Raw genomic sequence first — 16,319 nt, 5'->3', positions numbered from 1 at the left:
ACAGTAGGGCAAGTGGATACAGTGGGATAAGATGGAGACAGTAGGCCAAGATGGAACAGAGGGCAAGATGGAGACAGTAGGCAAGATGGAGACAGTGGGATAAGATGGAACAGTACAGATATAAGATGGAGACAGTAGGGGATGGAGACAGTGGAAAGATGGAGACAGTAAGCAAGATGGAGACAGTTGGAGACAGTAGGGCAAGATGGAGACAGATAAGATGAGACATAGGGCAAGATGAGACAGGGACAAGATGGAACAGTTAGGGCAAGATGGAGACAGGGCAAGATGGAGACAGTAGGGCAAGATGAGACATGGGACCAAGATAGGGAGCAGTAGGGCAAGATGGGAGACAGTGGGATAAGATGGAGACAGTAGGGGCAAGATGGAGACAGTGGATAAGATGACAGTAGGGCAAGAGACAGTAGGCAAGATGGGAGAGCAGAACATAGCAAGAGAACAGTAGGGACAGTTAGAACAAGATGGAGGACAGTAGGGCAAGATGGAGACAGAGAGCAAAATGGAGACCAGTGGGACAATGATGGAGAACAGTTAGGACAAGACAGAGACAGTAGGAGAAGATGGCAGACAATAGAGTAAGATGGATGGACAGTGGGATAAGATGGAGGACAGTGGTGAAGATTGGAGACAGTAGGGCAAGGATGGAGACAGTAGGAACAAGATGGAAACAGTAGGCAAAGATGCGAGACCAGTGGGACCAAGATGGAGACAGTAGGACAAGACAGAGACAGTAGGAGAAGATGGAGACAATAGAGTAAGATGGAGACAGTGGGATAAGATGGAGACAGTGGGATAAGATGGAGACAGTAGGGCAAGATGGAGACTGTAGGGCAAGATGGAGACAGTAGGGCAAGATGGAGACAGTAGGACTATATGGAGACAGTAGGACAAGATGGAGACAGTAGAGCAAAATGGAGACAGTGGGACAAGATGGAGACAGTAGGACAAGACAGAGACAGTAGGAGAAGATGGAGACAATAGAGTAAGATGGAGACAGTGGGATAAGATGGAGACAGTGGGATAAGATGGAGACAGTAGGGCAAGATGGAGACAGTAGGGCAAGATGGAGACAGTAGGGCAAGATGGAAACAGTAGGACTATATGGAGACAGTAGGACAAGATGGAGACAGTAGGGCAAGATGGAGACAGTGGGATAAGATGGAGACAGTGGGATAAGATGGAGACAGTAGGGCAAGATGGAGACAGTAGGGCAAGATGGAAACAGTAGGACAAGATGGAGACAGTAGGACAAGATGGAGACAGTAAGGCAAGATGGAGACAGTAGAGCAAGATGGAGACAGTAGGACAAGATGGAGACAGTAAGGCAAGATGGAGACAGTAGGCAAGATGGAGACAGTAGGGCAAGATGGAGACAGTAGGGCAAGATGGAGACAGTGGGATAAGATGGAGACAGTGGGATAATATGTAGAGAGCTGCAACTGAAAAAACACCCATCAAGTTTAAGCTTGTGTTCCTAACCATTCGTGGGAAGGAGATGAGTAGAAACCACAGGGTGAGACCTCGGCCAGTGAATCAGGTGCCCGATACCCGCAGCTAAAAGCTCAGAGTAGATAAAAGATCGAGAGGAGTCGCAGTCATTGGTTCTTGGGGGACAGCGTGTTCCTATCCCTTATAAACATTGCCGCTCACCCATGGGTTTCCCTTTCCGCTAAATTAACCCTGCGACACCCAGGCCCCAGTGCTTATCCCAAGGGCTGCGCTGTGGAGCCAACTGGCCCTGAGCAACTACAGTCTGAGGGGCTGGGGGGTTTGGTACTACAATTCCCAGCATCCCCCCCCCCAGCACACAACTCTCTAACTGCCCTTAAATGATTATCTAATAATCCTGTTCCACCAGACTATCAAACTGTTAATTGTGCCTGTCCTGACTCCCTAATAGAGTGTTAGCCTTATAGGCTAGGGAGCTGAAAGCCCATACAGGTCTCAACTGATGCCATTCATAAAATCATTTCTATATGAATATATATATATATATATATTTTGTTTTTTTAAGTTACAGTCTATAATAGTGGAACATGGAGTAAACATAAAGGCAAGATCGCCACCCTGTGGCCAAGCTGCAGTAATACAGGCAGATTATTACTCTCAGCGCTGCACACATATCTATCCCATAATATGAAGCTGCAGAGAAACTTTAAGAGGGGGTTAAGTTCTCCCACCCATAGTGTCAAACGGAACCTTGCCTATATGTATGGCACATTTGGAGCATAGTTATTTATATAGGGGTGCTGGGTGTTCCATAGGGGTAACTGTAGCTCACACCAAAGTCCTTTTAGACTTGGAAAAATCCCTACTGGGTGCCCCCCTTCTCCCTCAGATTTTGATTGTAACTAGTTTGCATTTGTCTATTACAGATATGGGATCTGTTACCCAGAATGCTCAGGACCTGGAGTTTTGTGGATAAGGGGGTCTTCTTTTAATGTGGGAGGTAATGTCAGGATGAAATTCAAATCAGGGACCCCCATCCTATAGCAGTTACCAAATGCAATAATCTTCCCCACCACAAGAGGCAGTATTACTTTAAGGCTATTATTATTATTATTATTATTAACACTTATTTATAAAGCGCCAACATACCCCGCAGCGCTGTACAATAAGTGGGTTACATACATGGGACATACAGAGTAACATATAAAGCAATCAGTAACCGATACAGGAGGGGAAGAGAGATAGATAGATAGATAGATAGATAGATAGATAGTGGAAAGATTATTATTATTATTATTAACATTTATTTATAAAGCGCCAACATATCCCGCAGCGCCGTACAATAAGTGGGTTCCATACATTGGGCATACAGAGTAACATATAAAGCAATCAGTAACCGATACAGGAGGGGAAGAAAGATAGATAGATAGATAGATAGATAGATAGATAGATAGATAGATAGATAAATAGATAATAGATAGATAGATAGATAGATAGATAGATAATGGAAAGATTATTATTATTATTAACATTTATTTATAAAGCGCCAACATATCCCGCAGCACTGTACAATAAGTGGGTTCCATACATTGGGCATACAGAGTAACATATAAAGCAACCAATAACCGATACAGGAGGGGAAGAGGGCCCTGCCCAAAAGAGCTTACACTCTACAAGGGCTACAGAGTATTTGCAATTTGCTGCTTTTGGTTTCACGCTTTCCACTGGGGGATGAACTGGGGGAGCAAGAGGTGCCCCCCATAGGGCCTGCCGGGGACACTGTGATTGCAACATGGAGACATGAAGGAGGGAGAGAGTGTGTGTGCCAAGGATTGGGGGGCAGCCTGGGGGTTCCTGGATGCAGTTTTTGTACCAGGCCTATGGCACCTTACTTACACCAATGAAGTGACTATAGTGAGGACTTTAATATGCACAAAAATATGCAAAAAGGGTGACAGACTCTCTGCACAATGTACTGGGGTCTCAGCCTCTTGGATTTTAGAATGGAAACACAGTAATACCCAACATAACCTGTAGGTGGCGCCCAAAGGCAGCTTATATTTCTCTTGTTAAGCATTTGAGCCTTGGGCCAAATTTCAAATGAGCATTTGGTATCTCCGCCGTGTGTTTGTGGCCTGGGCCTGAGAGATAAGCAGGAAACACTGAGAGAGGGGCCCAGAGCCAGGGGCCACACAGGCAGTACTGAGAGAGGCTATTGCTGAACTGTTAAATGACACCTCTCCCATCACACATATAAGGGACTTACCTACAAACACCCTCAATGAATGTTCTATTTCCATCCCTTAGTATTTGCTGCAAGCAGCATTGATCCATCCGGCACCGAATCCTGTATCCCCCATAACCTGACTGCCCTTACAGTAGGGAACCCTTTCTTATGCTGATTGTGTGATCCCCTTTGTCTCTGGGGCCCTTAGATATTTCCTTTTCCTCTGCTGGTTAAACTGAGGGCAGTTAGCAGTTACCCCTGCCTGACCCATACAAACTCTGCCTCTAACTGTATTAATGCACTTTCTGTATCCTCATTGCCTGGGTACTGACCCCATTGCCCCCCCTGTTAGTGAGCCCCGGGGGGCCCTCTGTGCCGGTGCGTAGGCAAGTGCGCAATGCTAATCATTCTCAGCCGAGCGTCTCTATTGGCTGTCAGAGCAGTAATCCAATCCGACTCCTGGCCGGCGGGCAACCTCCTCTGTGGCACCAACAGGATCAATATGGGCTGATATCCTGCCCCGGGCAGCATTCACTAAGGGGTTAAAGTTATGTGTAAATGTAATTGCTACTGAAAGCAGTGTCTGTCCGGCTTATTCCATTCCCTGCACTGCTGGTTCTGACTCCTGGAACAATGTAGCAGAAGCCGACGAATTATAGACCTGGAAAAGAACCAGAGAACAGAAAGGGACAGACAAGGAACAAGATGGCAGGACAAGGGTTAAAGCTGAAGGGTGAGGGGCAGTAGTTTCCCTGTTTGTCTAACATTAACGCCTTCTCACTAATTACTGCCCCTATTAATTAATCATTCAGCTGCCGGGAACTGGAGCCGTCTGGGTGCACAAAGGAACGACCAGGTTTGTGTTACAGAGGGAACTACTGGCAGCCATGCCCGGGGGAAATGGGCACAGCCAATAAGCCGGCACCAAGGGGCTGGGCACCCAATCACAGACCTGCTATATCTGTTGTGCCCTTGGGTCATGCAGAGGGGTTTATTTTCAAAGCAGAACACTTGTTACCCACAATTCTGTCTTTTCTCTTTCCTGGGACTGGGCAGGAGGCGGGGCTTACTCTCATGTGCTCCTCGTGGGCAGTGCCCAAAGCAGTTAAAGGCACCGCCTCCCATTTAGTGCTAGTGAATAGCAGTACTGGGATAGGGGTACAGGGGGCGCCCTGGTACAGCCACGTCAGCATTGTAGATTGGAAGAGAAAGAGTTAAATTAGATGCACTCTTTCCTAAGACGCTGGATGGGAGGAGTCTCTGGGTTATCATTAGAAATGATGCAAAAGTGCATTAATAAAGCTCCTCCATTTATTTCCATGGAATCAACAATAAACCCAAGGGATTAAGTACTGGGGGGTTAATGGAGGGGAAGGGCCCGGCCCATATAACAGGCTCTTCTATTGGGAGTCGCAACGGGGGACACAACACAAACGCAGCCAATCAGTTACCCCTTTATCCTCCAAATAACCCAGGGGATTGGGGCATGGTTGGCATTGGCATCACTGTGGCATTTAGGGACATATCAGATGTACTCAGGGGCTAGTGGGAGATAGGTGCCTAGGTACCCAGGGGCTAGTGGGAGATAGGTGCCTATGTACCCAGGGGCTAGTGGGAGATAGGTGCCTATGTACCCAGGGGCTAGTGGGAGATAGGTGCCTATGTACCCAGGGGCTAGTGGGAGATAGGTGCCTATGTACCCAGGGGCTAGTGGGAGATAGGTGCCTATGTACCCAAGGGCTAGTGGGAGATAGGTGCCTATGTACCCAGGGGCTAGTGGGAGATAGGTGCCTATGTACCCAGGGGCTAGTGGGAAATAGGTGCCTATGTACCCAGGGGCTAGTGGGAGATAGGTGCCCATGTACCCAGGGGCTAGTGGGAGATAGGTGCCCGTTGGTACCCAGGAGTTAGTGGGAGATAGGTGCCCGTTGGTACCCAGGAGTTAGTGGGAGATAGGTGCCTATGAACCCAGGGGCTAGTGGGAGATGGGTGCCCGTTGGTACCCAGGAGTTAGTGGGAGATAGGTGCCCGTTGGTACCCAGGAGTTAGTGGGAGATAGGTGCCTATGTACCCAGGGGCTAGTGGGAGATAGGTGCCTATGTACCCAGGGGCTAGTGGGAGATAGGTGCCTATGTACCCAGGGGCTAGTGGGAGATAGGTGCCTATGTACCCAGGGGCTAGTGGGAGATAGGTGCCTATGTACCCAGGGGCTAGTGGGAGATAGGTGCCTATGTACCCAGGGGCTAGTGGGAGATAGGTGCCTATGTACCCAGGGGCTAGTGGGAGATAGGTGCCCATGTACCCAGGGGCTAGTGGGAGATAGGTGCCCATTGGTACCCAGGAGTTAGTGGGAGATAGGTGCCCGTTGGTACCCAGGAGTTAGTGGGAGATAGGTGCCCGTTGGTACCCAGGGGCTAGTGGGAGATATGTGCCCGTTGGTACCCAGGGGCTAGTGGGAGATAGGTGCCCGTTGGTACCCAGGGGCTAGTGGGAGATAGGTGCCCGTTGGCACCCAGTGCCTATGTACCCAGGAGTTAGTGGGAGATAGGTGCCTATGTACCCAGGGGCTAGTGGGAGATAGGTGCCTATGTACCCAGGGGCTAGTGGGAGATAGGTGCCCGTTGGTACGCAGGGGCTAGTGGGAGATAGGTGCCCGTTGGTACCCAGGGGCTAGTGGGAGATAGGTGCCCATTGGTACCCAGTGCCTATGTACCCAGGAGTTAGTGGGAGATAGGTGCCTATGTACCCAGGAGTTAGTGGGAGATAGGTGCCTATGTACCCAGTGGGAGATAGGTGCCTATGTACCCAGGAGTTAGTGGGAGATAGGTGCCTATGTACCCAGGAGTTAGTGGGAGATGGGTGCCCGTTGGTACCCAGGGGCTAGTGGGAGATAGGTGCCTATGTACCCAGGAGTTAGTGGGAGATAGGTGCCTATGTACCCAGTGGGAGATAGGTGCCTATGTACCCAGGAGTTAGTGGGAGATAGGTGCCTATGTACCCAGGAGTTAGTGGGAGATGGGTGCCCGTTGGTACCCAGGGCCTAGTGGGAGATGGGTGCCCGTTGGTACCCAGGGGCTAGTGGGAGATGGGTGCCCGTTGGTACCCAGGAGTTAGTGGGAGATAGGTGCCTTTATATTAAGTATTTTTTTCTTACTATGTATTGTAAGTGCCTGGGAATGTGGCAGTTCCATAGTTTGCAGGTAAAAGAACATTTCGTTCGTCAAAATGTGTACTCTCCAAATATAAAAAGTTTTCTGGGGTCAACTAACTGTTTGGGGGCTTTTAGGGCACAAAAAGAAGGCAGTGTGTTGTGTTTGCAGCAGCCATGAAACTTCATATTAACTCTCCACATGGCACGGACATTGGCAATGCGATGGGGCATCTCTGTACCTACTGATGTGGGTTCTCTATAAATGGAATTTTTTTAGGAATTTGGCAGATTTAGAAAGACAAAATAATGTCCCAAAATAACAAAACTTCTGGTTACATAGCAGTTAAGGTTGCAAAAGAACATATGCATAAAATTCACCTTTTTGCCCAATAAATCCAACCTATTAGTCAGTGTAGAGGAAGCTACTCGTTATGAGTGGAACTACAACTCCCTCAGCCATAGTTTCTCATCTGCGTGACAATAAAATAACGAATTCTGTTCAGCGTAATAAAAAAAAAAAATGTTGTTTGGCATCCAAGAATCGGTGAGTGTGCATTTGGCCCGGACCCTACACTCAGGGATTACCGTCCCCCCCAGCCCCACCTTAGATCAAACCCAAGCCAAGTGACCACAGCAGTGACATGGAAGGAACCTATTCCCATACCCAAACTGGCCGGGACCATTTCTGATGATTGAGGCCTTGAATGTAAAGTACGTTCCAACCTCAACGCCATCCAAAAGCCCAACTGACAGCTGCGGGGGCCACACAAAGATCCTGGGAAAGGAAAGAGTGGGAGATTCATGCAGATCCGGCCGTTGGAAAGGCAACATGGACACAAACAACGTCAAAGTGTTTTGGCTCCGGCCTTCCGTGCACCTGAGCTGGTGGATCCCAACGGTGCTGAGTTTGTGCAAACGCCACTTGGCCCCCAACATCCGCCGATGAACTGAGCATCCTGGTAAAAATGCCCAAGAGGAAACCTTTCCAATAACCTTCCCCCTTGAAGACCCTTGGGGTCTTCTTTTTGGACCCTCATGTAAATAATTGCACCTTTCCTTACAGCCTACACTACTCCAAGTCAATATGGTCCTATAACAGGAGGACTGTGCCAAGTCATGACTCAAGCATTGGAAACATTGGCCCTTAGCCTGTAGGGCACATTGATACCAGTACAGGGATCCCTTTATGTTTCATTCAGGGTCCAATTGGCCTGCTAGAGGTACTGAAGGATCCCCCAGTGGGCCCAGACCCTAGTGGGCATCAGCCAAAGAACATTATTCTCAGCACTCATATTCCCTTCACAGGCCAATACAAGCCCTAACTGCAATGGGCCCTGGATGTTGGACTCTCTAATGGGCACTAGGAGCCTTGTCCAACACTGGTTCCTCCTATAAGCTCTTGAGGTTGGAAGGGTTGAACTTGTTGGACTCTGGTCTTTTTTCAACCCTATGTAACTATGTTGAATTCTGGGCCCTTGTCCTGTCCAGGTGTCGCCCATTACTCTGGTTCTGCTCTCACCTTGTGCCTTGCCTTCCACTATTGGTCTCTTGGAGGGGTTCTGTCCAATCGTGCAAATCTGGAATGAAGGTTCTAACACCCTGAGAAGTATCTGTAACACCCAGACTGCATGAGGCACAAGTCCTAGGTTGGGTAGGTGGATACAACCCGGCCAATGTCTGTCTATTGGACCCCCCATTGCCGTTCCAGTCAGGCCACTGTAGCCAGGCACATCCCCGGCTGTCCCCCCCCACAGCTCCATTTGGTTCCTGCTCTGCCCCAACTCAAGTTGCCGTATAGCAGCTGGTAGCACTGTATTTGCTGAATAACACAGTCCTATTGGTGCTTGGAACATTTAATTTGATTTAGAGCGATGAGAGGTTGCGGAGGCAAATATTTCTTTTTCTCGGTGTTTATTTAGTTTTCAAGATATTAGCTGCTTTCTTAAACGGCCAATATAATGAAACTAAAACACCACCTACTGTTCATCTCCTGAGCAAAGTAACGTCTCGGGATGTTGTTCCAGATGACCAGAGAAACATCAGAGGACTCTTCCCTGCTCGCTGACTTCATTTTCCGAGCAGAGCGACAGCACTGACTTTCCTCTTCTCACCACATTCACTTTCAGCCGACTGCGGTTGGCCGAAATCAACAATAAATCACATTCATTATAAGCATATACAGGTATGGGACCTATTATCCAGAATGCTCGGGACCTGGGGTTTTCCGGGTAAAGGATCTTTCCGTAATTTGGATCTCAATAACTTAAGTCTGCTAAAAATCATTTAAATATTAAATAAACCCAATAGGCTTGTTCTGCCCCCAATAAGGGGTAATTATATCTTAGTTGGGATCAAGTACAGGTACTGTTTTATTATTACAGAGAAAAGGGAATCATTTAACCATTAAATAAACCCAATAGGGCTGTTCTGCCCCAATAAGGGGTAATTATATCTTAGTTGGGATCAAGTACAGGTACTGTTTTATTATTACAGAGAAAAGGGAATCATTTAACCATGAAATAAACCCAATAGTGCTGTTCTGCCCCAATAAGGGGTAATTATATCTTAGTTGGGATCAAGTACAGGTACTGTTTTATTATTAGAGAAAAAGGAATAATTTAACCATTAAATAAACCCAATAGGGCTGTTCTGCCCCAATAAGGGGTAATTATATCTTAGTTGGGATCAAGTACAGGTACTGTTTTATTATTACAGAGAAAAGGGAATCATTTAACCATTAAATAACCCCAATAGGGCTGTTCTGCCCCCAATAAGGGGTAATTCTTAGTTGGGATCAAGTACAGGTACTGTTTTATTATTAGAGAAAAAGGAAATCATTTTTAAAAATGTGAATTATTTGCTTATAATGGAGTCTATGGTAGATAGCCTTTCCGTAATTCGGAACTTTCTGGATGGGTTTCCAGATAAGGGGTCCCCTACCTGTTTAAATAAAGACACATAGAGCCAAATGACAGAAATAAAGTTCTTGCCACAGCACGGAATCTTTTTTTTTTCCAAACCATTCTTTATTAATAGAATTTTCTGTGGTGCTCTCTTCCCTTTGATTGCAGACATCTCAAATATTTACAGAACAGACCCAATCGGTAGCAAAATGAAGCAGCATAGAGCGAGACCGAGCACGCGCAGTTTCTCTACAAACGTCTGACTTCCACCCCATGAACTACAACTCCCATAATCCCCGGCGAGCCTATGGCCGCTCATTATAGCTGAACCCCCGCTCTGCCTTATTTGTTTTTTCCCCCCACGTAGGGAAGTCAGACATTTCTAGTGATACTTAGTATCCATACAGACTGCCGCACACTCCAGGGTCTGATAAGGAGACAGGCCCTCAACAAACTAAAGAAATACAATAAACCCCATAACAGGTGGTGCTGTAAACTTGGTTTCATACAGGTGGAGCCTATTTGAATTGCAAAATAGGCTCCACTACAGAAAAAAAATCTCTGTACACTATGACAGATCTTCCATAGAGGATACACTTGATCCCAGAGCTGACTATATTTAGCTCCTCCCATGCCGTATAGAGGTGTGTCCTTAGCCAATGAAATGACCCGCTAGTAATTACTCTTATTTTAGGAGGGACAATTGTATTTTTTTTTTTTGCACTATATAGCCAAACTGCAGCTAGTGCTGAACTACAACTCCAAGCGTGCCTCAACTGTGCAACCAACGATCAGGGCATGCTGGGAAATGTAGTTTAACGGGGCTACTAGTTGGACGGGGGATTCCTAGCAGTGTGGCCTTCCAGAAAGAGGTCATATATATCTATATCCCTGGCTAGTGTGGCCCACCTTGTACTAGTGATGTATAAACATTATACATAAATACGCATTTAGAATGCCAGACACGGACGCACGGAGGCCTGAAAAGAAGAAAAAACAAAAGTGCTGGTATCTGAGTGAATTTGTACATAACGCCGAGCGGTCGGTGTGCAAAATCACAACTCCAAAATGTCTTTAACGAAAGGAAGAAGGAACCGAGGGAGCGTTGGGGGGGGGCGGAACGTTGGCCGCTCGGGAACACATTCGTCGCACTGGGGAACGGCTCCGACCCCTGGCCGCTTGCATTAGAAATCACACGTACAATACAAAATATCAAAGTCTCCTTCAGTTGCCGGGGGTGCCTGTATATAGATACACATATATATAGTAGAGCGCCAGGTTAGTCCTCTTAGAAAATATTGCAAGCTTCACTGAGAGAAAAACAGTCAGGCTTTTTGGCCCCCTTTACCATAGAAATCCTGGTATCACGTAAAAAAATCCCGGCGGCGGCTCCGGTATAAAAACAACAAGAAGCAAATCTTTGGGTTTCCAGTTCGCGCAGGGGAAGCTCCGTCCGGCCCCGGGATACGAGAGTCGCTGGATTTCGCTTTGGTCGGTCATTTTCTATCCTTTGTATAGAGATATAGTCTCAGGGGTGCAAACGCTGTCATTCCTCTCATGTAAAAATCCATCCCCCCCCCCCCCAAAAAAGAACCCCCCGATTCTAATGCTCCGCGTCCATTGCGTCCAGGTATTTGGATTCGATTATCTTGGGCAATAGGTTGTATCTACAGAGGAGACAGAGAAAAAGGCATTAGAGCGAGATATTATGCTACATTATGTGTGTAACCGAGGTCTAGAAACCCATAGCAACCTGTCAGCAATAAAGGCTACCTGCTGATGAGTAGGGAGTGACTGTTGCTTTATCAGAGCAAAGTGTTACAAATCATTTACAAAGCAATGGGCAATTGTTGGGCGCCAGTAGCCATGTTTTTGACCCACAATGCAGCAGTTCCCCCCCAGAAATCTGGCATAATAGCTGCACCCACTAAATCTGCTGCAAATTGTATGCAATGAGCCAATCGCGTGCCAGTTGTAGGGATGGCAGCACCAATAACAGAGTTAGTGCCAATCATCGGACTCCCACTTGGCACGCCCCAAACATCGCCGGAATGTACCAACATGTTTACTGTTTGTATAATTAGGGACGGGGTTTGTTGGCCTTTAATCTGCAGATGAGCGAGATGAATGGAAGCAGTCCCGGGGGTGAGCGGATCACTTGCACACAGATTAAATATACAAAAGCCAAGGTGCTTCGTTGCCTCCCCCGAAACCAGGTGAGTTAGTGACCAATGAATGGACTCGTTGTTGGTGCACACACCCGGCCTCATTCCCATTATAGGGCCAATTTCCTTAATTTCCCCCTTTGTCTAATGGAGAGATTAACATTAATTCCCTTATATTGAATTCTCTTTTGTCTCTATCAAGTTGTTCCTGGCTTAGCTTGCAGTTTCAGTCTTGCCTAAGTCTCCTTTGTTCCAAAGCTGGTTAGTTACAGCCTTCCCTAACCGCTCTCTAATACCCTACGGTGTTCCTGTAATCCCCTTCCAGGGGGGCATAAGATGTAGGGTGCAAGTCCAGGCATCACTGCCAGTAACAGTTAAGCAGAACAGCCCCCTAACTTTGCTCATAGCCTGTACAGAGATACCATAAAACTATGGCACATATGGATTCCCCTGTACTAAGCACAATTCAGCAGGAACAGCCCCCTAAGTATGCCCATAGCCTGAACAGAGAGATACCATAAAACTATGGCACATAGGGATTCCCCTGTACAAAGCACAATTCAGCAGGAACAGCCCCCTAAGTATGCCCATAGCCTGAACAGAGAGATACCATAAAACTATGGCACATATGGATTCCCCTGTACTAAGCACAATTCAGCAGGAACAGCCCCCTAAGTATGCCCATAGCCTGTACAAAGAGATACCATAAAACTATGGCACATAGGGATTCCCCTATACAAAGCACAATTCAGCAGGAACAGCCCCCTAAGTTTGCCCATAGCCTGTACAAAGAGATACCATAAAACTATGGCAGCATAGGGATTCCCCTGTACTAAGCACAATTCAGCAGGAACAGCCACCTAAGTTTGCTTATAGCCTGTACAGAGAGATACCATAAAACTATGGCAGCATAAGGATTCCCCTGTACTAAGCACAAATCAGCAGGAACAGCCCCCTAAGTTTGCTTATAGCCTGTACAGAGAGATACCATAAAACTATGGCACAAAGGGATTCCCCTGTACTAAGCACAATTCAGCAGGAACAGCCCCCTAAGTTTGCTCATAGCCTGTACAGAGAGATACAATAAAACTATGGCACATAGGGATTCTCCTGTACTAAGCACAATTCAGCAGGAACAGCCTGCACAGATAGACTATACAACTATCCTAGCACAGGTAGAACAGGTTATACATCTGGAAAAAGGGCGGGGCCCTGTGTACGGTACCTGATTGGGATCATGCCAATCATGATGAGAGGAAAGATCATCTTCATGTAGGGCAGAGGCGACATCCCAAAGCCACACAGGATAACCAGCTGGAGAACCTGCAGCCCCGTGAAATAGTGAATCTTCCTCTGTGGGACCCTCCGAATATAATGCGTTGGGGGGTACGCCGTCTGTACGGGGGAACAAAAAGGACAATGAGTGCCCCGGTGCAACGGAGGGAGAATCCAATGGGAGACCCCATTACACAGCCTGGGGGGCCGGCATGACATACCTGCTCTTTCAACAGGAGGGCCACCCTCTCAAAGAGCTGGCTGCCATCGATAGAGGTGAGGGCAATGTACAGGAAGAGGCCGTACAGGACGGGCTTGGGAATCCACTGCAGCGGGTAAGGGAGGAGGAACAGGGAGAGGCCCACGAGCACGTTAGCCACCAGTGACGTCAGACGGGTTTCCCGCACACTCACAATCCTACGGGGGGAAAAGAGCAATAACCAACACTATTCATTCCAATGTGCCGCCATGACTGTCAGCTCCCCTCTCGCCTCCCTTTGCACCATTACTGCCCAGTCTATTTAAAGGGAAACTATACCCCCAGAATGAATACAGACAGGTCACGTAACATAATATTAACTAGTAAAGAATCTCCCCAAACTGGAATATATATATATCAGTAAATATTGCCCTTTTACATTCTTTCCCTTGAGCCGCCATTTAGTGATGGGCTGTGTGCTCCCTCAGGGATCAGCTGACAGGAAGTGATGCAGCTCTAACTGTAACAGGAAGTAGTGTGGGAGCAAAAGGCAGAACTCTGCCCATTCATTGGCTGATGGGGCCTAGCATGTGTGTGTGCCTTGGCTTGTTTGTGTGCACTGTGACTCCTATGATCCCAGGGGGCGGCCCTTAGTACCTAAAATGGCAGTTTCCTATTTAGGATTACCCAATGGCACATACTACTAAATAAGTATATTTGAAGCAGGGTTTTTACATATGGGCTGTTTATGCAATATATGTTGTTGGGGGAATAGTTTTCCTTTAATAACTGTATGCCCAATACATACAGCCGGGCATCTAATTGATACATACAGCCGGTGCCCGCTCTGTACTCAGCATATTGGTGAGGGAATCCCATCTGCTTATTTGCTGGTTATGCAGCAGAACATTGAAGAGGGATAAATCAGAAACCCACATCTGTCCCTTTAAGAGGCTGGGTGTGTTGGGCAATAAACATCCTGGGCTGGCAGCTGCGTGCCCAAGCCTGCGCCATAGTTACCAGCCATATAAACAGACTGAGAGCCAACTGGCTCACAAAGAGGCATCATGTTCCTTCTTGCCTTCTGCTGTGCCAATCCCTTTACACCAACCGCAAAGGTCCGGCCTGGCTTAGTCTCCTTGCCCCTTCTGTTGTGCATGATGAATAGGGTTTGCCCCTAAAATCCCTCTTCCTGTAAGCTGCCATCAGTATCCTAGTCCCGCCCCCAGCACACTCCCTGCCCCTCCCCCTGTGCAAGCGCACTCACTGATCTCTATGACCCCACTACTGACTGCACAGGTCCCTTCACCTGTTATTGGTCTGGGTGTCACCATTTGTTGCACCTAAGGGTGCTCTTGCACTTCTGCCCCAGGTCTTGGTAATTGGCCTCTATAAGTGTAACCATCTCACTACTTACGTCTCATAGATATGGCCGTGCTCCACTCTCTCCTCCACGTTGGCGAGCGCCCGTACGTGCATTGGCGAATGAGGAAAGGCGGCGTGAATCCAGGGCATGCCAAACACCGACAGTCCTGTGTTTATAAGTGCCACGAGCAGAAGGTCCCAGTGATAGGCTGTACCTTTAACTAACCTGCAACGGGAGAATCGGGAAACGCACAATATTAATGTCATGAAAAAGTAACACAGGGGAATCCCTATGCTGCCATGGTTTTATGTACAGGCTATGAGCAAACTTAGGGGGCTGTTCCTGCTGAATTGTGCTTAGTACAGGGGAATCCCTATGTGCCATAGTTTTATGGTATCTCTCTGTACAGGCTATGAGCAAACTTAGGGGGCTGTTCCTGCTGAATTGTGCTTAGTACAGGGGAATCCCTATGTGCCATAGTTTTATGGTACCTCTCTGTACAGGCTATGAGCAAACTTAGGGGGCTGTTCCTGCTGAATTGTGCTTAGTACAGGGGAATCCCTATGTGCCATAGTTTTATGGTATCTCTCTGGACAGGCTATGAGCAAACTTAGGGGGCTGTTCCTGCTGAATTGTGCTTAGTACAGGGGAATCCCTATGTGCCATAGTTTTATGGTATCTCTCTGTACAGGCTATGAGCAAACTTAGGGGGCTGTTCCTGCTGAATTGTGCTTAGTACAGGGGAATCCCTATGTGCCATAGTTTTATGGTATCTCTCTGTACAGGCTATGAGCAAACTTAGCAGAATGTTCCTGGTTAAAGCTACTAGCTAAACTAAAGGTGATATAACACAGCAGAAGGGCTATGGAATATATAACCAGTAAAGTTATGCCCAGTAGCCATTTAAATTCATACACAGTTAGGATTATGAGGAAAGGGTTGCAGACAGGGGCATTACCTGTTCTCTGGAGCATTTGTCAGGGAGGCCACGATGTTCTGCTCTATAAAGAAGAGCATAGACAGAAGGAAGCCCAGGCCCATAGCGCTAGTAATAGGGCCCATGGAGAGAGAGCCAATAGGAGCCAGCACAAACATGCTCTCTGTCTTTATGTAATTGAACTTGGCAACTGCAAGGGAAAAAGGAAAGGTGTGATGTTATTAATATGTTTCATATAGAGAAGGCACCCCAAGGTACAAATCGCCCAAGTATGGCACAGTAATTATAAAAACTAGCTATCTGGTTGCTAGGTTTTCTGACCCTAGAAACAAGCAAGCAGCCTGCAACAAGGTTAAAAAATATTTAAGCTCACAATTTTATTGTGCTGTAGGCAGTGATGCTCTTTGGGTCTGAATAATTTAAAGGGGAACATGTATCCCCCCCCCCCCCCCCAAAAAAAATAAAAAATATTTATACCTAAAACCTATCAATTATTAACCAGATAAGTGCTGGAAATAAATAATGTATACAGTGTTTAGTTGCTACACTCAGTTTTTCCATGTATAACAGGCTGGGGGGGGGGGGGGTATGGGAAGGTAAAGGGATACAATAATCAGATGCTTGGA

At 47.2% G+C, this 16,319-nt stretch overlaps 1 protein-coding gene across 3 annotated transcripts in view; it reads right to left on the bottom strand.

Annotated features, from left to right (window-relative positions):
* Nucleotides 1–10,939: 10,939 nt before the first annotated feature.
* The window catches only part of slc4a11 (solute carrier family 4 member 11), a 73,283-nt gene continuing 67,903 nt past the window's right edge, over nucleotides 10,940–16,319 (bottom strand). For all 3 annotated transcript variants that reach the window (XM_031895254.1, XM_002936363.5, XM_031895255.1), the window contains 5 exons: nucleotides 15,715–15,883; nucleotides 14,808–14,981; nucleotides 13,413–13,608; nucleotides 13,142–13,311; nucleotides 10,940–11,418 (listed from right to left, as the gene is read on the bottom strand). In XM_031895254.1, the coding sequence (XP_031751114.1) occupies nucleotides 11,355–11,418; nucleotides 13,142–13,311; nucleotides 13,413–13,608; nucleotides 14,808–14,981; nucleotides 15,715–15,883 (773 nt within the window). In that variant the 3' untranslated portion in view covers nucleotides 10,940–11,354. The remainder of the gene's footprint in view (nucleotides 11,419–13,141; nucleotides 13,312–13,412; nucleotides 13,609–14,807; nucleotides 14,982–15,714; nucleotides 15,884–16,319) is intronic.

The sequence above is a fragment of the Xenopus tropicalis genome, chromosome 1 (assembly GCF_000004195.4).
Source record: "Xenopus tropicalis strain Nigerian chromosome 1, UCB_Xtro_10.0, whole genome shotgun sequence".
NCBI lineage: Eukaryota > Metazoa > Chordata > Amphibia > Anura > Pipidae > Xenopus > Xenopus tropicalis.
The sequence above is the reverse complement of the archived record's forward strand: the minus strand, read 5'-3'. Positions and strand labels throughout refer to the sequence as shown.